The sequence below is a fragment of the Zootoca vivipara genome, chromosome Z2, assembly GCF_965207765.1.
Source record: "Zootoca vivipara chromosome Z2, rZooViv2.hap1.1, whole genome shotgun sequence".
In the NCBI taxonomy this organism is placed as follows: Eukaryota; Metazoa; Chordata; class Lepidosauria; order Squamata; family Lacertidae; genus Zootoca; species Zootoca vivipara.
Genome location: NC_142585.1, coordinates 2,892,370 through 2,917,157, shown reverse-complemented (window position 1 = coordinate 2,917,157; position 24,788 = coordinate 2,892,370). Strand labels below are relative to the sequence as shown.

The following is a 24,788-nucleotide window of genomic DNA, read 5'->3' as shown; positions in this document are numbered from 1 at the left end:
CTTGGCTAATTTTCTGCCCTGTTTGCATCACTGTTTTGTTCTTGCCTTTGCTGCCTGTGTTAAGGGCATTTTTTTGATAGTGAAATCTTCTGTAAGGGGATATCTTTAATTCATAAATCTCTAATACACAGTAGCACCTCCAGAAAGAAACATAACTTGCCTTAAGTGTGTGTCATGGCCAAGGTCTTAATTTTTATCTAGCACCCGCCAGGGTGATCTGGGTCGTGATCTGCATCTATCCCTGGTTGTCCAAAGTTTGCTTGCAAATGCTGCAGTTCTTGCATGCTCTTACCTGAGAGATTTCTGTTCCGTTATATTGCCGGACCTTTGCATTGCAGGGTAATAGGGTGTGGCGTTGCCATGCCCAAGGCAGGTTTTTTGGGATGGAGAAAGGAGTGGACAGAAGGAAATAGGCCAGGCATCCCCAAACTGCAGCCCTCCAGATGTTTTGGCCTACAATTCCCATTATCGCTAGCTAACGGGACCAGCGGTCAGGGATGATGCGAACTGTAGTCCAAAACATCTGGGGGGGGGCGAAATTTGGGGATGCCTGAAATAGGCAATTGTTTCAGCTGCTTTCTCTAAGAATCATAATGGAACTGGACTGTGAGCCAGCAGCAAGACATCACCTGTGCCAACTCACAGGGTGTTTGCTGCTTGTTCAGATAAAACAACAGAATTAGGATGGGAGTATGAAGATGCGTTGCTCTGCTTATGCTTTGGGCTTTACAATTAAAATAGGTGGCACTTCATGCAGCCTTAAAAGAACTAACAAGACCTGCAAGCTTTCTCAGAACTGGCCAATTCTTGTATGCAACTGTTGGGCTGACTGCAAAGCCATTGGTTTTAAGTTGATGTATCTTCCTTGGTGGGATGCGGGTGGCGCTCTGGGTTAAACCACAGAGCCTAGGGTTTGCCGATCAGAAGGTCGGCGGTTCGAATCCCCGTGATAGGGTGAGCTCCCGTTGCTTGGTCCCAGCTCCTGCCAACCTAGCAGTTCGAAAGCACGTCAAAGTGCAAGTAGATAAATAGGTACCGCTCCAAGGTAAACAGCCTTTCTGTGTGCTGCTCTGGTTCGCCAGAAGCGGCTTTGTCATGCTGGCCACATGACCTGGAAGCTGTACACCAATAATGCGAGATGAGCGCTGCAACCCCAGAGTTGGTCATGACTGGACCAAATGGTCAGGGGTCCCTTTACCTTTACCTTATCTTCCTTGGTACATCAGTTTTAGCTGATGCTCTTGGAAAGCCTATACAGTGGTACCTTGGTTTAAGAACAGCTTAGTTTATGAACAACTTGGATTAAGAATGCTGCAAACCTAGAAGTAGGTGTTTTGGTTTGTGAACTTTGCCTTGGAAGCAGAACATGTTCTGCTTCCTGTTGAGTGTAAATTGAGTTCTCCGCTGCTATGGGAAAGTACGTCTTGGTTTAAGAACGGACTTCCGGAACGGATTAAGTTCATAAACCAAGGTACCACTGTACATTGTTTGAGCACAAACCACAGCAAACATGGACAGACGGACATGTTATTTGACCATAGTCAGGAAGTTGTCCTAGTGCAGTGAAGAATTTTTTTTGGGGGGGGTCTTGTCCTGTACTTGCAGAAGGGTAATACCTTCCTAGTTTTTGGACCTTGCGGTATTCCTCTTGCTTTTAAAAACATATGATGCACAAATATCTACATTTTTCACTGCTAATGTGCACCCTTTTTTTGCAAAACCAGTCATATGGTTTTATGTAGCATTTAATGTGTGGGGCAATATGAATGAGATGCTATTAACAACATTTTAACTCAAGACAAGATAGGGGAGGTGTGCAATAATGCTATAATTGCTCCTGGCCAGTTTTCCTCTATTGCAAGTGGATTTTCAGCCTATATAATGGCAAGGGTTGTATTCAACTCCGCTGACAATATTGTGCCCTGGAGTTTCTTAAATGGCACCACAAAGGCCTCTTTGCCAATATATATTTTTTCTTCACTTCCCCAAGTTGTGTCGGTGTATTGACAATAAGCTGAGCTTCTGGGAATGGTAAAGTACTGGCTGCTACAGCAAGCCTATAATAATCCTCTGCTGTCATGACAATAGCTGAGAAGCTGTGGGTCTAAACACTCTGACAGTGTTGCATGCAAATGTGAATTTCTTGGTTCTTTGCTTGTGAGCGATTATTATGCCTGCTTTCTCCTATGGTTTGCTTTTTAGTAGTGCCTGATCAGTCTCAAAAATGTTTTTGAGTGGGAATTGTGTTGCTGTTGCCATGCTGTTGCCATGCTGGCATGTATCTGGCAAGGCTAAAAAATATTCTTAGCCATTGTGGTAGTGGGTGGGGCAAGCGAGACCGCTACCAGAAGGGGCTGCAGCATGGAGAGTTACCCAAAGCCTCATGGTAGGAAAGCACTTGCCTGCTGGTTAGATTGTTAAATATTTATTCCTTTATGGCTGTGGTTTCCTTACAATGTTCTGGGGCTCTAGTTGTGCCTCAGAAGAAGCCTGTTTGAGAGGGTTTCAACAGAAAGAGCAGTGATGGTCAAATAGCTCCCTTGAATAGATGCTTTGCTCACTGTTACCAATCTCCCCCTGCACTGCACAGTTTCAGGAGGGAGTTGGGCATGTTTTATGGGTGACTCTTTTGGTTCCAGTGTGATAACAGGCCTGGCTAGTTCTCTACTTGAGCAAATGCACCTTTAGGGCAGAGTTTTTCAACCTTTTTGGGTCCATGGCCTCCCTTGACCAACTTTTTTTCTGCAGCACCCTGTGGGGCTAGGGAGCTCAGTTATGTCCCCCCTTGCCTGTAGAGCTGGCAGCCTCTCACTCTTTTTCAAGCACCCTCCCTTGTGGAGTGTTCCCTTAGCCTCCTCTCCTTGGGAGTCCTCTGGGCCAGTGTTTCTCAACCTTTTTGGGGCCAAGGCACACTTGTTCCATGAAAAAAATCACGAGGCACACCACCATTAAAAAAGTTAAAAAATTTAACTCTGTGCCGCCCTATATTGACTATATAATTATGACTGTAAGAAACACTTGCCAATTGCTGTGTTGGTTGCAATCTCCTGTAATAAGGCTTCACAAGCCACTGATTTCTCTGCCAGCACAATCCTTTGCTCAGCAAGTTTCAGGTTGAGCTCATCCAGCCAGCTTCTTTAAGTTTGTCTAAAACCACCCTCCCGTGGTGGTGGCTGTTGAGAGCTGCGCTCGCCCCGCGTCGTGACCCGGCCGGCTTCCTTTCCGGCGGGTTTGCGATATATATTGGCGGCCGCCAGGCACGCGACAATGCAAATCGCCCTTCTCGTCGCCGCACGTCGCGGCACACCAGCCAGCGTCTCGCGGCACACTAGTGTGCCACGGAACAGCGGTTGAGAAATGCTGCTCTGGGCAGCTGCCGCCACCCCCACCCCCCTGCAAAAAGAGGTGCCTCCTCACACCGCCCCCGGGGGGTGGGCTGGGAAGAGGATGCCCCCAGCCTTAGCAGCCTGACAGACACTGGCCAAAGGTGAATGTGAGGCCAGCACTTTACTCACCTTGGGAGGCAGTGGTGGCAGCAGCAGGCACCACCAGGTCTGCATGGCGGAAAGTATCCAGGCACATGGCTCCCAGGCAGGCCTTGCACACAGCAAGCAAAAGAAAGGCCAGTGCGTCGCCTATCTGCCGGGCCTTCCACTTCCGTCTATTCCCAAAAGCAGGTATTGGCTGGCTGGGCTCCCTCACCCACTTGCTTGCTTACTCTGAGGCCCCCTCAGCTCCTGGCAACCAGCACCCCGTGACCAGTCCCAGAGACACCATCTGCCCGGGGAGCTTGTAACCAGGGCTTCAACAAACAGCAAGCCTTTGGGAGTCGGAGACATGAGATGGCATCAGAGGAGGGAGTGAAGGAAAGAGGGACCAAGGCCAGGATTGCCTCTGACACCCCTCACCATTTTTCAAGGTACCCGTTCTGCCCCTCCTCCCAGCTTCCATCCTTCCTCCCCCCCTCTCACCCCTCCCTCCCTCCCTCCCTCCCTCCCTCCCTCCTTCCTTCCTTCCTTCCTTCCTTCCTTCCTTCCTTCCCTCCCTCCCTCCCTCCCTCCCTCCCTCCCTCCCTCCTTCCCTTCCTTTTCCCTCCCTCCTTCCCTGCCTCTCTTTTACCCATTCCTTCCCTCCCTCCCTCTTCCAACTTGAATAAAATATTGGGGTGTGTGTGTGGACCAGGTAAGCCCCACCTCACATACCGTATTAGCCTTTCTCAACCTGTTGGTCCCCAGATGTTGATGAACTACAACTCCCATTGCCCCTAGCTAGCAAGGCCAGAGCTCAGAGATGATGAGAGTTGAGGGATGATGGGAGTTGTAGTCCAACAACATCTGGGGACCCACAGGTTGAGAACCGCTGCAATTGATCTCAAGACAAAGTGCATGCACACTATAAGAATGACAATGCCCATCAACATGGGGGGGGGGAATGACTTCCTCAAATATTTAATGGGGGGGGCAGAGGCACCTAGGCCTCTAGGAGTTGACAATTCAAGAAGGCAAAATGGTCCCCCCCCCCCGTTTTCCTCCTCTAAAAACTAGGTGCGTCCTATGGTCAGGTGCGTCTTATGGAGCAAAAAATATAGTATCACCCAGAATGTGGAATTTTCAATCTAGGTTAGTTTTTCCCCCCTGTTCTTTTTACTTATTATCAGGTGGGTGTGTCTTCATAATCCTGCTTTAGAGTTTGATTATAAAGGCAACTGAAATATTTAGTTGGGTTTTTCCATGGCATTCATTCAATTTATTTACGGTCACATGCAGAATCAAGAATCATAAAGCTCAATGATGAAGCATTAAAATTTACACGGCAGGGACAGTACACGTGTATATATTAAAGCATTTAAAATATATAAATTAAAACTCGGTTGCTAAAATATAGCCTAAAATAGCTGTTGGAGGCCTCAATCATTATGGTAACACCGCTTGTCCCTGAGTTTTATGGCAGTGGCACAAAATTTGGCTACTTTTAGCGTAATCTCAGGGTCCTTATCTTCTACAAGGAATTTTAGGCATTGGGATTTGGATTTTTACATATTATCAGGTGGGTGTGTCTTCATAATCCTGCTTTAGAGTTTGATGATAAAGGCAACTGAAATATTTAGTTGGGTTTTTCCATGACGACTTCACATTGTAAGGTTTGTGATGGAGACATGCTTAAAAGCCTGTATCCTTTAGGGTACAGATTCCTGTGTACTTAGACAATGAAATAATCCAATTTTAGCTTGGCGCTGGAGAAGAGTGTCATGCCAGAGCAAATGCAAATTGCTATGTAGCAACTGGGTTTGTTGGGATGCAGGTCTAACCCACAGAGCCTAGGGCTTGCTGATCAGAAGGTTAGTGGTTTGAATCCCTGTGACGGGGTGAGCTCCTGTTGCTCGGTCCCTGCAGTTTGAACTAGCAGTTCGAAAGCACGTCAAAGTGCAAGTAGATAAATAGGTACTGCTCCGGCAGGAAGGTAAACGGCATTTCCGTGTGCTGCTCTGGTTCGCCAGAAGCGGCTTAGTCATGCTGGCCACATTGCCTGGAAGCTGTACGCTGGCTCCCTTGGCCAGTAAAGTGAGATGAGCGTCACAACCCCAGAGTCGTTCATGACTGAACCAAATGGTCAGGGGTCCCTTTACCTTTATCTGGGTTTGTCAAGAGCAATTTTGAGCTTAGAGGGTTCCAAGTGCAGAGGAAAAAGTGTCCCCCTTTCCCCTCTTTGTGTTTGTTAAAAGCTTCTGAATATTTGCTTTTGCCTGAAGCATTCGTTTGGTTTACACTATGACTGTTGGAGTTGCCATGAAATGTATATCTTGGATTATAGAATATAAAACACATTATTTTTCAAGAACTCAGCAGTATAGTAGAAGCTGAGGGAGGGCTGAAGAGCCTTAATGTCTAATTTCAATTTTCTATCTTGGTTATAATACCTTTGTTGCTTTTAATGGCAGGGGTTATTGACAGTCTCAAAGCCCTCATATTTTTTGTCTGATGGTATTTGTTTTAAAGTTTAAAAAGGTTGTGCAGAGATTTCTCTCTGTTTCCTCCTAGACTAAAGCAGGTGTTGGAATTCATTTTGCATCAGCTTTACTGTATATCTATTTTTGGAGAGTATTTCATGTGTGGAGTCAGATCACTTATTATATTGCAAAAGTTTTAACTTCTACCCCGCATATGTATTGTATGTGTGACTTTATTTTTTAATATATATGTCTGTGCAAATAACATTTTAACGTGTTGGGTTTCCGTGCACTTGTTAAGGCTATGAGTTGTGGGCCAGATGGTTCATGGTGAAACAGTGCAGAAGTTTAGCATGTGCAGTTTTGAACACTGAGCAGTCAGCCATTCTATCATTGCAGAATAGATATGTCAGGCTTGGGTTTATATCCATGCAGGGTGATGGTGAAGAGAACTTATTGTGAAGCTTGCATTTCAGTATTCTACTAGTGAATTTTTAAATATGAAATCCCTTGAGAGTTTGCACATTTCTACATCTCAGTCACACAGCAAATGTAGATAGCCAACCTGATGCCCTCCGAAACAACTAGTCTGTTGAAATGGATCTGGTGTAGGGGAATAGAATATTTGACAAGGTATCAGGAGACCTAGAATATTTTAAAACCCCTACTTTGTGGCTTTTATTGGATCATCTTGGGCAGAGATAGCATTAATTGACCCAACCTGTCAATTAATACCAGAGTGGTATTGAGGAGAAAATAGGGGGCACCTATGTACAGCGTCCTGAGCTCCATGAAAGAATCTTGAGGGTGAGGAGAAATATCCTGACAGATATGCAGCATAATTCTATTCCATGCATAACAGGGATGAAACATCTTGTGTTTGGAACACAGGTAATGAGATTTCACAATGTGATAGGAGATGGTTTTGGCCTGACCCTACTGCTTTCTCTCCTCTGCCCTCCACTAGCTTCCCAGCTCATGCAAATTGCACAACATAAAATGAGTTGTGCTTTATAATCATAAGCATGTGTTTACTTGTTTGTTTTTCCCTTTTACAAGAAGATCGAAGCTTTCTCCCTTGCACATATGAATCAACTCATTGATCCTTGGTGGTGTGCCAGTGAAAGGCTGATTATTGAGACAGCCTTTCTTGCTTGCCTAGATCACCACAGAAGTAGCAAAGCAGTTTTGTCTCAAGTCCAGGGTGAGTTCTAACTTATTGATGGTAGGGAAACAAAAGCTTCCTGCTTGCTAAGATCTATGTCCTTTGATATGACTCTTGTTAGCAGAGATCGTATCCTGACGAGAAAGACAAGTTTCTTACAATAGTTTTTGCAAATCATATAGATTGAGGTGGAGGAGTTTTTTCTAATGACTGTCTCCTTGTTGTAACTGCTTTTTCAATCTGATGAGCAGGGAGGGGGAAAGGTGGAGACAGCAATCTTCTATGTTACCTCTGCTTTAAACTTCAGTTCCATCACTAAACATTTTTATTTGCAGAATATTAGCAGCGGACGTGAAAAACAGTTTCAGATGAGCACCAACTTATTCAGGCTTGCTTTGGAATATAACTGGGTTTTGGTCTTTCTGGATTCCATGTAAAATTCCATTTGCAGCAAGCTGGAGAAGGGATGCATTGCTTATGGGAAGGAAGCTCTTAATAAGGATATAGGTAATATTGTGAGGGTCGCTATAGGTCTGCATTGGCAGTAGAAAGGAAACCTGATCAAAGCTCCTTTAAGCTGCTTTAACATATGGATTTTCAGAAGCAGAAAGAGCAGCCCAGGGAGCTGTCTCTCTCTTGAAGGATGACATTCTGACTCTTGACTCTGCCTGACACAGTTATTCTGCTAAATGCCCCCCTTTATTCCACATGGGGATTTTTGTTATTTGAATAAAGCAGACAGGATGTTTGCTATTTTGCCAGATCTTCAGTTCTGGGCCCACTTGAGAGGAAAAGGCTCTTACAAGTCTGTACAGTATTTGAAAAAGAGAAAGGGTTTTTACAATGTACTGTAATGAATGTGGTACAGCAAGAACAGTTGGAGCACAGCTCCCGGACTTTTATTTATTACATTTACATACCAGCTTTTTCTTCCAAGGAGCTCAATTTGGTGTACATGGTTCTTCTCTTCTCACCACAACCCTGTGATGTAGGGTAGGCTAGGAGATGGTGATTGGCCAAGGTTACCCAGGGCTGAATGGGGATTCGAACCCTTCTCTTCCACACTGGCTTATTTTAAGACCAGGCTTGATGATGCCATCTGAGAGTGCACCAAGGTATTTGACAGACTGTCAGCTGTGACAAGTGAATAAGGTGATAACAAATCTTTTAAGATGTATTACCATTTGACAGGTTAGTGCAGAGAGGAAACTGGAGATGGAGGAAAATACTCAAGCAGAGCCTGGATGTGGAGCGTGGTATCTAGTGCTTGTTCTGCTTAGATCCATTGTCATTAATGGGCATGACTGATTTAAACCCATAAATTTCATTGTGCCTACTCTGAGTAGAACTTGGTTGGATACAGCCCTTATTTCCTTTGATGGGGTTCCTACTCCATGCTAGCCATTGTAATATTTCTATGCAAGTTTGTTTACATTTCTAATTGAATGTTAAAGGTTGTATTTCAGCTGGCTGAAGACCTTTTGCTAAAGCTCAGTGTTGGACCTAAGAAGTTGGAACACTGAGTTTAATAGGGCTATTCCCGAGGTTTCTGCCCCAAAGCTGATCAGAGATGTGAACCCCACCAGCTAGTTCCAACATGCTAGCCACCCACCACCCTTCACTAGATCCCTACTTGTCTCGGGAGGACAGTAAGCAGGTCCTAATACAGTGGTACCTCGGGTTAAGTACCTAATCTGTTCCTGGGTGCTATTCGCACTCTGAAAAGTACTTAACCCAAGCGGCGCTTTAGTGCATGCGCAAAGTGCGCAGAACGCTTCTGCACATGCGCACGGGACGGAACCCGGAAGTAAACACTTCCTGGTCCGCCGCATTCTTATCCTGAAAGTACGCAACCCGCAGCATACTCAACCCGAGGTATGACTGTACACTGGGCATTATGCTATGTATTGCTATTAGTTTATTATATGTATAAAATGGATGGACGCAAACTGCCTGTATGTTTTGGATGTTGCTTGGGGGCAGGGCTGTGGATAGCTCCTGTGCTTTAAAGTTTGCCAGGACACCACTGGTGAATAGCAAACCTATTGTCCAGTACTTGTTGAGAAACAAAAGCTTCATTTTCACAGCTAAACAATGGATGGTCTTGGCATTGTGACTGACTTCACTGGCAATTAATCCCCACTTCAGTGAGCTATGCTTACATGATTTATTAAGATGACATGGCACATTAGGGTACTATGATTCTTTTTAAAAAACCAGAGCATTTAAAGTCTTTATCTTGTTTTGTCAACAGGGGAGCTACTAATACTGACGGTATGGATCATTCTGTGCTCCGAAGGGAGGTGCATCAAGAGAGGTATGTGTTTTGGTGCAAAATGAATTGTGTTTAATACGTTACCGCTGTTATCTCAGTGCTTGTTTGTTCTCTCAAGACAAGGATTTTTTTCCGGAGGAAATTAAATTTCACGATCTTTTTATTTTTTCTGTTTGCAAGGTGCAGAAGCTGACTTCAGACATGGTCACCAGCTTGTCAGGGCCATTGTCACTTATTTGCAATGGGCATTGAAAATGGGTTTGTCTGAAGGACTGAGTTTTGGATGTTCTGCCTTTTGTTTATCAACCTCTGGTGGGTGGTGCTATAGTTGTACAGAAGCTCATCACTCATGGACCACCAAACTTGTTCAGCATTTAGCCTATTGTGAGGATTCTCCCAAATCAATTACATTATGTACAATGTTTGTTAAAGCCTGTTTGGTCTTAAAACAGGATGTGAAACTTAATGAGCTGATGAGAGAATCATGGGTTTGGCACAAGCTTGTAATTTATGGATCAAAAGGGGCTGAATGTTACACTCCCATCACTTTTTAGCATATTTCTGTTACCATATCCAAGTGTTGCTATAGTTTTTAATATCAGTAATTTTGGCAGTATCGTTGGGAAGTATTCCACCTTTCCCCTCAATTGCGTTTTGATTGTCTTTTGTTAGAGATGCAGCTCTTATTTGCCAATTACTTCTGGTCATAATGTCAGTAAGATTGCAGCAGGCTGCTGTTTATAAAATGGTTAAAACCCTCCCAGTAGCCTTGTTTCTTTTAATCGTACCCTTCACTGGCACATAGCTCTTCCCCTTTCTTCTTGCTCTTTTCTCAGCCAACACTTAATTCTCATGGTTTTGTATTTTCTGCTTGAAATAGGCTTGCCATGAAGCTGTTTCTGCCTCACAAAGAATATCCATGTGCATTGGCAATTCAGAGGCTTTTGAGGTATATGGGGAGTTATTACCAGTACTACCATTTTCCAAATGGGGAGAAACTGTCTCTTCTGAAAACATGACACAGGAATAAGACAACATGCCGAGGAGCTCCTAGTCATTTGAATATTCTTGTTCTATGAAAAGGCAATCAGAGCATTATTTGCATAAGCAACAGATGCAGGATACTAGTTTGTACACTTGTATTGTTCCTTTGCACAGGTGCAATTTTGAGGTGGCAGGAGAGCTTCATTTGTTGGTCACACCTTTTTTTGAGACACCATCCACTTAAACACACTGCTTTTGTGATGGTGGTTATTACATTTTGTTTAAACACACTGGGCAATTTTAACAGAAAGTTGGTTATGAATATTCCTTCATCATAAATTTAAAATGCACACATTGAAAATTGATTGCAGATGTACATCAGCCCGATATCAATACCAGGAAAGATTCTATTTTTTAAAAAATATTTTTTATTAAACATTTTATAACAAACAAAAAATACAAAAAATACAAAAAATACAAAGAACATCATTACAACAAAAAAAAACATCAATACAAACAAAAACATAAACATATCATCTTTAATCAACTTTTTAAATCATTGTCTTTTTGGCTTCCCCAACTCCCCACTATCTGATTTTCATTTTGAATATCACTGTAGCAGTTTCTATTTCATCTCTTTTACTTCCTTCATACTATAATCTCCTTAGTTCCTCTTAATCTCATCTTTATATTTGCGTATCAAATTTTTCAACCTTATAAACTCCTCTTATCTCCCTATTGCCTTAACTTCTGTATTTCCCTAGATATTCAGATTTTCAACTTTCAAAAGTAATTCCCTATATATATTTTAAACTTTCTCCAGTCTTCCTCCACTCTTTCCCCTGCTTGATCTCGGAGTCTTCCTGTCAGCTCTGCCATTTCCATAAAGTCCAGCATTTTCATTTGCCATTCCTGTAAAGAGGGCAGTTTAACATTGGAAATCAGTTGATTCAATCTTTGATAGTAGGTTTTTTCAAGTGACATGACAAGGAGCGATAATATTGTGCAGGATATTCTGATGTCCTATATTGCTTTGGTATTAAACAGACAAACAGCTGTCCGATCTTAAAATAAATTGTCCCAATATGAGAAGGTTATTGGAGATAGATGTGTTATCATTTAGTTGTGTCCGACTCTTCGTGACCCCATGGACCAGAGCACGCCAGGCACTCCTGTCTTCCACTGCCTCCCGCAGTTTGGTCAGACTCATGTTTGTAGCTTCGAGAACACTGTCCAACCATCTTGTCCTCTGTCGTCCCCTTCTCCTTGTTCCCACAATCTTTCCCAACATCAGGGTCTTTTCCAGGGAGTCTTCTCTTCTCATGAGGTGGCCAAAGTATTGGAGCCTCAGCTTCAGGATCTGTCCTTCCAGTGAGCACTCAGGGCTGATTTCCTTCAGAATGGATAGGTTTGATCTTCTTGCAGTCCATGGGACTCTCAAGAGTCTCCTCCAGCACCATAATTCAAAAGCATCAATTCTTTGGCCATCAGCCTTCTTTATGGTCCAGCATACATCACTACTGGAAAAACCACTTCCATACATCACTACTGGAAAAACCATAGCTTTAACAATACAGACCTTTGTTGGCAAGGTGATGTCTCTGCTTTTTAAGATGCTGTTTAGGTTTGTCATTGCTTTTCTCCCAAGAAGCAGGCGTCTTTTAATTTCGTGACTGCTGTCACCATCTGCAGTGATCAAGGAGTCCAAGCTCTCACTGCCTCCATTTCTTTCCCTTCTATTTGCCAGGAGGTGATGGGACCAGTGGCCATGATCTTCGTTTTTTTTGATGTTGAGCTTCAGACCATATTTTGCACTCTCCTCTTTCACCCTCATTAAAAGGTTCTTTAATTCCTCCTCACTTTCTGCCATCAAGGTTGTGTCATCTGCATATCTGAGGTTGTTGATATTTCTTCCGGCAATCTTAATTCCGGCTTGGGAATCATCTAGTCCAGCCTTTCACATGATGAATTCTGCATATAAGTTAAATAAGCAGGGAGACAATATACAGCCTTGTCGTACTCCTTTCCCAATTTTGAACCAATCAGTTGTTCCATATCCAGTTCTAACTGTAGCTTCTTGTCCCACATAGAGATTTGGTCTCTGGTTCCTCTGCCCCTTCGAAATCCAGCTTGCACTTCTGGGAGTTCTTGGTCCACATACTGCCTAAGCCTGCCTTGTAGAATTTTAAGCATAACCTTGCTAGCGTGTGAAATGAGCGCAATTGTGTGGTAGTTGGAGCATTCTTTGGCACTGCCAAATAGCCAAATAGCAAACATGCGCTGGATTATGGAGAAAGCTAGAGAGTTCCAGAAAAACATCTACTTCTGTTAAATTGACTATGCAAAAGCCTTTGACTGTGTCGACCACAGCAAACTATGGCAACTTCTTAAAGAAATGGGAGTGCCTGATCACCTCATCTGTCACACTGGTTGATGATCCCTGGCGGGCTAGGGACAAAGGTGAGAGCTGTTTCCTAGTTCTGCTGGATCTCTCAGTGGCTTTTGACACTGTCAGGGAATGTTCTTGCAGTGAACATTCCCTGACTATTTGACTGGAGAGGCACCAAGGCTCAGACAGCATCCTAGAGCCATTACTGCAATCTGAGACAGACACCCAGGGGGAGGGGTTGGGAGAAGTGTCCAGTGGGGAGATGGCCCGCCCTTTCAAGTTTGCGCCTGAATTGAGACATTCCAGAGCAGGCAAACGTAAAGGGAGGCCCCGGTTATTATGCTGGGGAGGAGCAGGCAAGGGGCATTGGGGGAATCTTCGTCAGACTGAGCAGACATTTTTTCTTGAAACTGTATTGCGCTGTATATATCATGCACAAATAAAAGTCTTAAAGACAGAATGGCTGTGGAACTCGTCTCTCACGAGTAGCCAGAAGCTATCTGTGATAGACACCATCGACCATAACATTCTTCTGGACCGTCTAGAGGGGTTGGGAGCTGGGGGCACTGTCATACAGTGGTTCTGCTCCTTCCTCCTGGGCCGTGTTCAGAAAGTGGTGGTGGGGGGATGAGTGCTTAGACCCCTGGGCTCTCACTTGCCTCAGGGTTCTGTCCTCTCCCTCATGCTTTTTAACATCTACATGCAGCTGCTGGGAGAGTGAAGGCGGTGAAGGTCCTGTGTGAGTGTCTGGAGGTGGTTGGAGGTTGGATGGTGGCTAACAGATTGAGGTTGAATCCTGACAAGACAGAAGTACTGTTTGTGGGGGGCAGGAGGTGGGCAGGTGTGGAGGACTCCCTGGTCCTGAATGGGGTAACTGCCCCTGAAGGACCAGGTGTGCAGCCTGGGAGTCATTTTGGACTCACACCTGTCCATGGAGGCGCAGGTTAATTCTGTATCCAGGGCAGCTGTTTTCCAGCTCCATCTGGTATGCAGGCTGAGACCCTACCTGCCTGCAGACTGTCTCGCCAGAGTGGTGCATGCTCTAGTTATCTCTCGCTTGGACTAGTGCAATGCGCTCTACATGGGGCTACCTTTGAAGGTGACCCGGAAACTACAATTAATCCAGAATGCGGCAGCTAGACTAGTGACTGGGAGTGGCTGCTGAGACCACATAACACCGGTCCTGAAAGATCTTCATTAGCTCCCAGTACGCTTCCGAGCAGAATTCAAAGTGTTGGTGCTGACCTTGAAAGCCCTAAATGGCCTCGGTCCAGTATACCTGAAGGAGCGTCTCTACCTCCATCGTTCTGCCCGGACACTGAGGTCCAGTGCCGAGGGCCTTCTGGTGGTTCCCTCGCTGCGAGAAGCCAAGTTACAGGGAACCAGGCAGAGGGCCTTCTCGGTAGTGGCACTCGCCCTGTGGAACGCCCTCCCACCAGATGTCAAAGAGAAAAACAACTACTGTACCAGACTTTTAGAGGACATCTGAAGGCAGCCCTGTTTAGGGAAGCTTTTAATGTTTAATAAATTATTGTATTTTAATATTTCTGCTGGAAGCCGCCCAGGGTGGCTGGGGAAACCCAGTAAGATGGGTGGGGTATATTATTATTATTATTATTATTATTATTATTATTATTATTATTATTATTATTATTAAAAGCTGCCGCAGAAAACTAAGCCTGGGACGCTTGGGGAACCGTGTTTTGGGACATTCAGACGGGCTGGTTCTTCTCAGGAGAGAGTCTATGTCTGCATATCTGGACACAGAATCTGGCGACCGTCCTGGTTCTCTTCTGGTCTTTACCTAACAGGACCAGGTCGTATATTTTCTTTTCTGGGTGGCTTACTGACCTCGCCAGTATGGGGTCCAAGATCTCCCTGCGTGACTCTTCATAGAAGGGCCATCTAAAGAAAAGGTGCTCTGGGCTTCCTATTTCCCCTAATGGGCAGGCACAGAGTGTTTGAGCATATGGAATTTTTTGTAGGATCCTTGCAAGACAGGCAGGCCCTTGCCAGAAGTGTAGGAGGGCTCTGAGAAATTTGGATTGTACGCGCTCCAAGGGAGAGAAGGAAGAGGAGGGCGGACCCAGAAAGGCTCTGTAGAGGAGCTGAGCCAGCGTTTTGGCCTTAAATAGCTTAAGGGCCGCAGGAACAAAAAAAACCCCTTGTGTTCTAAAAAAATTGAGGATGCAGTTTGCGGTTTTTTCGGCTGAGCTCCCGATAGAATTTATGTGAAGGTTGTTGGATCCTGAGGCCTGTACCACCATTCCGAGGTATTTGTAATTTGTAACTTGTTCTAATTTGTGGCCTTGAAGTTCCCTGCTTCTGAGGTGTGATTTTTCCCCCAAAGGGTATTATCTTGGTTTTTTGGTACAGTCATACATCGGTTTAAGTACGCCTCAGTTTGAGTATTTTCAGTTTAAGTACTCCGTGGACCTGTCTGGAACGGATTAATCCACTTTCCATTACTTTCAATGGGAAAGTTCGCTTCAGGTTAAGTACGCTTCAGGTTAAGTACAGACTTCCAGAACCAATTGTGTTTGTAAACCGAGGTAGCACCGTAATTGATTTTAAGGCGTTCTGTTTCGCAGTATGTAGCAAGCTTCCTTAGTGCCGGTTTGAGTCCCCTAGGGGTTCTGGATAGGATTACTGCGTTGTCGGCATATAATAAACCAAATTGTGCCGGTTTGCGAGCTTCGGTGGATGGAATGCTAAATCATTTAATGCGGCTACTAAATTATTTAAATAAAAAATGAATAGTAGTGGGGCCAGAAGGCACCCTTGTCTGACACCGTTATAGGTTTTAATGGGATCTGTTAGTTAGATGTCCTAGGTGGCTGCACCTAACTCTGAGGGCCGTGTTTGCGTGCAGTGCCTGAATTAATAGCAGAAGCCGTTTATCAATTGTGGTGCCCTGCAGTCTGTCCCAAAGTCTGGTTCTGGATACTGTATCAAAGGCTGCTTTTAAGTCCATGAAGGCGGCATAAAGTGAGGCCTGCCCTCTTGATTTGTACTTGTCTATAAGATGTTGTAGCGTTAGACAATGATCTGTCGTGGACCTGCCAGGTCTGAAGCCTGCTTGTTCGATTGCCAGGACGTCTTCCATCTCTAACCAATCTGTAAACTTGTTAAGTACAGTGGTGCCTCGCTAGACGAATTTAATTCGTTCCACGGGTCTTTTCTTATAACGAAAAAATTCATCTAGCGAATCCCATAGGAATGCATTGAAATTTTTTTGGAATTTTTTTTTGCCCATAGGAACGCATTAATTGAATTTCAATGCATTCCTATGGGAAACCGCGATTCGCTAGACGAAAATGAATTTGTCTAGCAAGGCAACCTCCACTAGAAAAAACCTTTTGTTAAGCGAAAATTTCGTTAAGCAGGACATTCGTTAAGCGAGGCACCACTGTAGGTGCTTTGCGTAGAGCTTACTGGTTATGCTTAATAAGCTAATTGGCCTGTAGTTCGCTGTGTCCCTTCTGTTACCCTTTTTGAAGAATGCATCTATTATGGCTGTTCCCCAGTCCCTAGGGATACGGGCAGTGTCGTCTATGTGCGTGAAGAGGACGGCTAAAAATGGTGCCCACCAGTCCGCTTGTGCTTTAATTATTTCTGGCGTTATGCCATCTAGGCCCGGGGCTTTGGCCGTTTTCAGTTGGTTGATATAGGCTTTCACTTCAGTTACTGAAACTGGGGGCCATTTTGCCAGTTATTCTATTTTGTGGATCTAGGGTGGGGGTTCAACGTCCTCATACAGAGCTTGAAAAAATGATACCCAGAGATTAGGTGGAATTTGTGAGGTTAGGGGAGAGTTGGTGAGGTTAGGGGAGAGTTGGTCTTGCAGGTGCCAGAGGCCGCCAGTTTCCAAAATAATGTCTGGTCTTTGGATTTTGCCACACTGATTACAGCGCTGATTACAGCATTTTCTGCTGTAAGCGTTCTTTTGTTGAATTATTAGCTTTTTGTACTCTTTTTTTTGGGGGGGGGTGCGGACAGCATGGTAGGCTTGCTGTCTGTCTGCCTTTTCGGCTATCAGGGCAGCTTTATATGTATTTCGTAGGGCTCTCTAGGCTTCCAGGCAGGTGTGGTCAAACAAGGGTTTATTTGATATTGGTGGTTTATTTGGCTTTTTTTTTTCTGAGGTGTTGAATAAATGCGATTTTAATTGTTGGAGTAGGCTCTCATACACAGTGATTGGGTCCTCGGGCTTGGGGTTGACCCCGGAGCCATTTAAGATTGTGCGAAGTTTTTCAGGGGTTAGGATCTCCTTCAATTTGGAATCAAGGGCAAAGGTCCATTTGACTCTGCAGTCAGGTCACTCTAAGGCAGAAATCTCAACAGGGTATACAGGGTATATTGTCCTGAGAAAGGGTGACTCGGTTTTAGGAGACACCTACAGGTGCAAAGGGAAATGGTCCCCCTTGATGAATGGAAGTACTTTTAAATTTTCTATTTTTGGTAATAGTTCTTTATCTGCCAACATGTAGTCGATTGTGCTGGTTTTTGCCCCGGACATGTATGTGAATTCCCCAGGGATGTCACCTCTGGTACACCCATTTAGGATATGGAGACTTAGCTGTCGGGAGAATTTGAAGAGACAGGCTCCAGCGAAATTTGAGTGTTGGTCCTTTGACTGCCTTGGTGGTTGGAAAATTTCTGGGCCGGAGGCATCTGGATAACCGATTTTGTGCCTGCATTTAATCTCGAAACTGGGGTCATCTGGCCCTAACTTTGCGTTTAGGTCGCCCACCAGTAGGACTTTCGCTCCCGGGAAATCTGCTTGCAGTGTCCTGACATATGAGTCCAATCTTGTCCAATTGCTCTCAATGTTGATTTTTTTGGTGGTTGGGGAAATATAGACATTGATGAATAAAAGACTACAGTTTTTCCAAGAAATAAGTAGGGCCATTGCAAGTTGATCTAGCGGAGACAGTTCCTTTAAGTATAATGAGATCAAAATGCATAACCCCCTTTGAGCCTCCCTGGGCCTCTGCCTGCGACCTCTCCCACTGCATATGTGAAGTAGCCTTCCAGTGATGGATTTTCGGCTGCCCACGTCTCTTGGAGAGCGATGATATTAAAATTTTGACGGTAGAATGGAATGTTGGTAGAGTGGGATATGCATCTGGCCCAGCTGGCTACGTTCCAGGAGAGGATGTTTAAAGCAGTAGTTTTTTTCTGAGATTTTTTATTTCTGGTGCACTCAGCTGTTTTCTGCAACTGAATCCTTTGAACCTCATTCTTCCTGTAACGGGCAAAGCAGACAATTATATCATTGGGAAGTACCCTCAGTTTGGGTCTGAGTGCTTTGTGTGCCTGTTCAAAACCAGCTGCAGAGATTATGAGGTCTGGAAGCATTGATTTAAAGCCATGAGGCAATAAAATGTGCAGGATCATTTCCTTCCATGCCCTGTTCAAAAGAACGAAAATGTAAAATTATTCTCCTATTTCAATTTTCTGCATCTCCAGGCATGTTGCACGTATCTTTTTCTAATTATTTGATCTTTTTGTAATGGATTTGGCTTAATTCTTTTGTTGTTTTCTGTTAAAGAATCAAGCCTTGTGTTAAGTTCTGTCAGTTTTGTTTCCATTGGAAGCATTAGTTCTTTTCAAATATTTTTAATAAGTTCCTTTATAGCATCTTGTTGTGCTGCAAATTATTCTCTAAGTTATTGCTTCCATGTTCTTTCTCAAGCAAGGAAGAGGCCTCTTTTGAGGGTGGCGCCATCTTGGCTGCTGCCTCCATTATTGTCCTCATCGCTGCCTTCTCTCAGGCAGGAAGAATTGAGAGGTGTCTTTTATTTTCAGCTTTTCTGAATGCTTTTGCGTTCCCCTCTCCTTTCTTCAAGGTTTGGGGTTTTTTAGGCAGCAGGGGCTTTTGTTCCAAGCTGTTTTTCTGGGCTTTGGAGCAGAGTTTAGAGCAGAGCTTTCCAAACTGTGTGTCATGATATGTTAGTGTGTCGGCTGCAGTGTGTAGGTGTATTACGTGAATGCTCCCCATGCTCCTCCCAGGGCTGGAAGGGGGTTAGTTTAACCTCTGGTTTGTTGGTAAAACTGAATTACCATGTCGTGAAATGATGCATGTCTAAAAATGAAAAGTTTGGAAAGCTCTGAGTTTAACTGGCCTTCTTATTTCCATCGTGGTCATTCCCCCAACTGGCTGAAGAATTGATGGTTTCTTCCCCCGCTATCCTTAGGACACTTTGAGGCAGTCCATGCTCTGTTCATCTAGACACTTTTTTCGTCAGGTAAGTGAACTTGTGTACATCAGGTCAGATGCTTGAAGGAAAATAACTTGAATCCCGCTTCCACCTTTCCTTTGTACAGCTCAGTTGTCACTCAGCTGCTGTGCTTTGTAGATTGCCTGTTAAAAGGAGAGTCATGAACATCAGTTTAAATCAGGCATAGGCAAACTCCGGCCCCCCAGATGTTAGGGACTACAATTCCCATCATCCCTAGCTAACAGGACCAGTGGTCAGGGATGATGGGAATTGTAGTCCCAAACATCTGGAGGGCTGGAGATTGTCTATGCCTGGTTTAAATGCATGCTCTTAATCTGTTCACATAATCACCAGAAGGTGGCATTACTGATTTTGAATAAACGTCACCTCACTTTCTGGGTCTTGAACTTCATTGTGTAATAAGTTTGCCCCTGGGTGCTGTGTGACAGAAATTTGTGCGGCTAAGATTCTTCAGTGTAGAGGGAGCTGCCATATTGATCTGTTTTTATCCTAAGCTGCCATCTAATTAACTCCTGTCATACTGACAAAGCTTCACTCCCCCCTCCCCCAAATGTGAAGTTTATAGCAGGCTTACCAAGGGATTGGACCAAATCATAATTTTTTGGAAAGCAGGTATAGCACCAAAATGATACAGCATCATTGACACTCTGATAATACATATGTTTACTTGGGAGTAACCTCCCCCCCCCTTTCAGTAGAATATGTGTCTTGCATCTTTTGTTTAAACACATAGATTATACACAAAGTCAACCTGAATAGTCACGCTCATTGTAACTAAGTTTGAACAGATCTTTAATTTGAATTTTCCGTGACCCTACAAGTGCTGAATTATATGAATGGGAAACTGATGCTGCCATTTTGTTCAGAATATCACTTTTAATAAGCAGGTACATCAATGCTGGCCTGAAGTAGATAAAGGACAAGATTTTAATCATTTGTTCTAATTCACTGTGTATGTATTCTTCTCTTAGATAAGGCCCCACTAGTGTTCATCCAGATTTCTGGCCAAGTCCCCTGTCCTCTTAGTACCAGTAATATAGAAGCATTTAGTACTCCTAAATATTCCACTGGGTGCAGTATCCCTTCCAGAAGACCCTGTTGCACATTCTGAATTCCTTTAGCTTCATTTTGGTGCTATAAGCACTATGACGGGCATATCCTTCTGGAGCGGAGGAGCAGAGAAACCCTGGTCTACTGATAGTGCCCTGTTTTCGACTTCTTAGGGCTTTATTATTCAGAAACTGAAAACAACACTATCAGTTTTAGGTGAGTTCCTCTCAGGGCCGCCTCAAGCAGGTAGGGTGCCCTGGCGCTGAGGCGCGGAGATCGCTCCGGCGCCCCCGCTCTCGCAGCGCGCAGCATGGCTTTTACGCAGCTTCACCGCGCAGCACCCTCCCCTGCCAGCCTGGCACCCTGGCACCCCGCGCCACCAGGAATGCACCTAGAGCCGGGCCTGGTTCCTCTCTTGAGAAATGCCTGTGGACTATCAAGTCTTCTGTAATGTCTGGTTTTGCTAGAAATGTCTTATCCTACAGAGGTGGATCTAACAGAATCATAGAATCGTAGAGTTGGAAGAGACCACAAGGGCCATCCAGTCCAACCCCCTGCCAAGCAGGAAACACCATCAAAGCATTCTTGACATGTGCCTGTCAAGCCTCTGCTTAAAGACCTCCAAAGAAGGAGACTCCACCACACTCCTTGGTAGCAAATTCCACAGAAACATGGCTTTGGATTGTTTGTTACCAGTGTGTCAGCCAAATACAACCAACCCCCAGAAAACAATTTAAAAACAGAATTAAAAAGCAGTTTAAAAGAATGTAAACAGTACTCTGCTGGGTAGCAGCAGTCCTTTTATAGACTATCCGTCCCTGTCCTAGACCTGGTAGAGAGAGGCAGGAGCAGGACCCACAGACTTCCAGCAGGTGCTCTATGTCTTGTGTTTGTGCACACTTGCATTGCTCTGTCCCCAAACTGTAATGAACTTCTTAATGATCCTGAGTCTCACATCTGCAGGCAACTTGACTAGGAGGAAATTTGTATGAGGGTATTTTTCCTATGATTTTTGGGCGGGGTGGGGGGTGGGGTGGAACAGGAAGGAGGATGCAGTGTGAAGTTGAAGTCTTTCCTCTAATCCTTGCATAGATCAGAATTTTGTGTTTTGTTATATTTAATGGCGTTTTGAAAGGACAAATGTACCGTGGAAAAACCTTTAAGACCTCAAGCTATCTAGATCTTACATGATTAAAAGGTCATAATTTGAGGCCAGCTTAACCTATAATTCCAACCCTGAATAGCAGTGACATGTCATCTGAGAAGCAGATAAATGTGATCCCTGGTGTATAAGGATGCATTAATTCAACAGTTCTATTAATTACTGTTTTATTGAGTAGATTCCATATTTAGTTATTGCTTAATTGGTAATTGTGTGGTTTTTCTTTTCTGGCATGCTCTATAGTGTCCTAGAGATGAAGGCAGAGTTTTTGGAAGAGAGTGCAGTGCATAGTTGCATAGTTGCATTTATTGCCACATGGATCTTGCAAGTTCTGGAAAGATGATGGATGTAGCTCTTTGGTTGCTAGTAGCAGTAGCTTAAAATATAGCAACTCCATCCTTAAGCCCCCTTATATGAGAACTTTCTTTGACGCAAATGGAAAACAAAGTCTACATTTTAGTTCTTGGCCTCAATGTGAAGTCATGCTCTGGTTCTTAATTGAAGCAAAGACCTTTGCCTTTTGGGGACCACAAGTTTCAAACTTCTAGTGCTTAAGCTTCCATTGTGTAAAGCAGCTTTTTCCAAACTGGCGGCAAACAGTTGCAGCAGTTTCTTTGGTCACTTCTTCAGTATGCAATGTTGTTCTATGTCTGTGTACATGCTTATTCCCAAGCCAAGCCTGTTGTTTGTTTGTTTACATTTCTAGACTATTTCATAAATATCAAAGTGGTTTACAGCAAAAATTAGAAGCAGGTGAAGGCTGGGGGGGGAGGGGGGAGTATAGTACTTGTGTTTGACCTAGAAATTGCAGTTAGTGCAGAATGCTGCAGCAGGTTGCTGACAGGAGTGATGATTCTGATGAGACGTATACACTGGTTCATGTTCAGTGTGTTACTACGGTATCAGTGTATATAAAGCCATTAGCCATTGGGACCAGTTTTCTTGTGCGCCACCTTTTCCTGTATGTCATAGTTGGAAGGGACCCTAAGGATCATCTAGCAACTCCCTGCAATGCAGGATCTCAACTTGACTGCTTCATTCTCTGCAGCTAGCTCTTTTACTGGTGCCGTGTAAGGCTAATTTGATAGTTCTAAGAAATGGATGTTTCAGTGTGGTGGCACCCACAGTTTGGAACTCCCTGCTTGTTGAAATCAGGCAGGAACCTTCACAGTACTCTTTTCAGGGCGTGCTTAAAATATTTTTGCTTAGGCAAGCCTATGCTGGTATGCAGCTCTTGACATGATGTCATCTCTTTTACTGTTGATTTCAATTATTTGTAAATGTGCTTAACTGTTTTTTATTCATTCTAATATTTCTTGTAAACTACTTACAAGCTTTATTACAATCAACTGTCATATAAGTTTTGTTAAGTACAGTAAGAATAAAATACCAAGTGTTCACAGTCTGGTCCTGAATAGAAGGCACAGGGTCGATGGGAGTTCTTTTAACCCCTCCCTTCACCACTTTCTTGGAGGCTATGTGATCAAGCAAGGAAGACACTAGTATGGATATCCAGTGCATTGACCCTTGATGCTGTTTTCGTGGTTGGGGTCTCTCTTTCCCCCCTTCTATCATGAGTGCTGCTAAACTTACCCTTCTTCCATAGCCTTTGGCTCTTCACCTTTCAGATTTCAGCTACTGGCCACTGAAAAAAACAGTGCTTGGCATCCTAGTGACTTGCAATCTGCTGTGAACATTTTGTTTCATCTGCAGCTAAAGCATGTCTTGGCCAGAGTTTGGCACTGCTATCTGCACCCCCAGTTCATTGTGCATGTGGTAGAAGAATGTGCACCATGTAAAAAAATGCAGCCCACCATCTGCTCAGATTGCCTTCCAGAAGAAAGATGACCCAGCAGCTGTCTCAGCTGATATATCCAAGGCTTTCATTGTGATTTAGCATTGTTGTGTTGAAAGGGACTGAAAAGTATATCTAGTCTGCCCTCCTGACAGAAGACAGAGCCCTAATTTGAAATACAGTAACTCTAAATAGAGTGAGGATTTCAGATGGGGTTACTAAGTTGTAACGGTTTTGATGATATGATGCATCTGATCAGATATGCTAACTGAGTTGTGCAATACATGTTTTTATCAAGAAATATTGAGTGATATCTAGTTAACTCATGTTCAGAGTACACCCATTGAAGTCATTGGGCTTAAGTAACGAGTCCATTGATTTCAGCGGGTCTTCCTGAAATATGATGAAAGTATGATGCCCACCTCTAGGTGTCTCCAGCACCTACAGCTCTCCTTAGAATTATAGATGCTCCTGGTTGTTTGGAGCAAGCTTCTCCAACCTGGTGTCTTCCTGATGTTCTCAACTACAGCTGCTATCTTCCCTGACCATTGGCCATCCTGGCTGGGGCTGATGAGAGTTGTAGTCCACACAGCCTGGAGGGCACCAGTTTGAAAAATGCTGATCTAGAAAACCGAGCAGATGAGATATGTGAGCTAAATCCCATGCCAAGATGAAGAGTGTTAATAATGGTCTCTTCTGGGGAAAACATTGCCACCCTCCTCAATATATAGAACAGTTGAAACACAACCCAATCACTTAGTCTCCCCAGTGGAGCATTTTCTTGAACTTCTGCAGTGTTGGTGATTATTTGACTTGATTAACTCTGTTCTCATAGGAAGAAGTAATTGTTCCAGGAGATTCCAAACCAATGTGTTGCCTTGAAGAAGGAGTGTTGCGTCTTTTTCAAGATCAGCTCTTTTTTTGAAAGGGGGGGAGGGGTAGGTTCTGAAATGGCTTGCATTTTAGCCTTTGCTTCAGTTGGCTGTACAGCTTTATTCATTGTTCTTACACATTGGTAGTTTGGGGTGAAGGCAAAGGTCGGTTTGGAGAGGAGCAGAATTGATGAGTTGCTGGAACTGTTAATACTAATATTGGGGAGCTCTGTGAAATAGCAATTGTTTGATTTACATTAATGAAGGACTGGGAGCCTCCAAGGGAAAACAAGGTAGACAAGCCATATCCCTGATCAAATTTCATGGTGGCTTTCTGCCCTGCAGTACCTCCAAGGGGTCAGTGCTGATAAGCAGTGAGGACCTTGGCCCCTGTTTGGCAATAGTGCCAATTGTAGAATCATAGAATCATAAAATAATAGGGCTGGAGTAGACCACAAGGGCCATCCAGTCCAACCCCCTGCCAAGCAGGAAACACCATCAAAGCATTCTTGACATATGTCTGTCAAGCCTCTGCTTAAAGACCTCCAAAGAAGGAGACTCCACCACACTCCTTGGTAGCAAATTCCACTGCCAAACAGCTCTTACTGTCAGGAAGATCTTCCTAATGTTTAGGTGGAATCTTCTTTCTTGTAGTTTGAATCCATCGCTCCGTGTCCGCTTTTCTGGAGCAGCAGAAAACAACCTTTCTCCCTCCTCCGTATGACATCCTTTTATATATTTGAACATGGCTATCATATCACCCCTTAACCTTCTCTTCTCCAGGCTAAACATACCCAGCTCCCTAAGCCGTTCCTCATAAGGCATTGTTTCCAGGCCTTTGACCATTTTGGTTGCCCTCTTCTGGACATGTTCCAGCTTGTCAGTATCCTTCTTGAACTGTGGT

At 44.1% G+C, this 24,788-nt stretch overlaps 1 protein-coding gene across 5 annotated transcripts in view; it reads left to right on the top strand.

The window, feature by feature from the left end:
• Positions 1-24,788, top strand: part of KLHL13 (kelch like family member 13) — a 94,288-nt gene that overhangs the window by 7,614 nt on the left and 61,886 nt on the right. For 2 of the 5 annotated variants that reach the window (XM_088664423.1, XM_060270323.2), the window contains 2 exons: positions 3,678-3,919; positions 9,367-9,429. The exons of 1 other annotated variant lie outside the window; for it this stretch is intronic. In XM_088664423.1, the coding sequence (XP_088520549.1) occupies positions 3,843-3,919; positions 9,367-9,429 (140 nt within the window). In that variant the 5' untranslated portion in view covers positions 3,678-3,842. Of the gene's footprint in view, positions 1-3,677; positions 3,920-9,366; positions 9,430-24,788 lie in introns of those variants that run through there. 2 more of the 5 variants (XM_088664426.1, XM_035102272.3) reach the window with 1 other exon arrangement.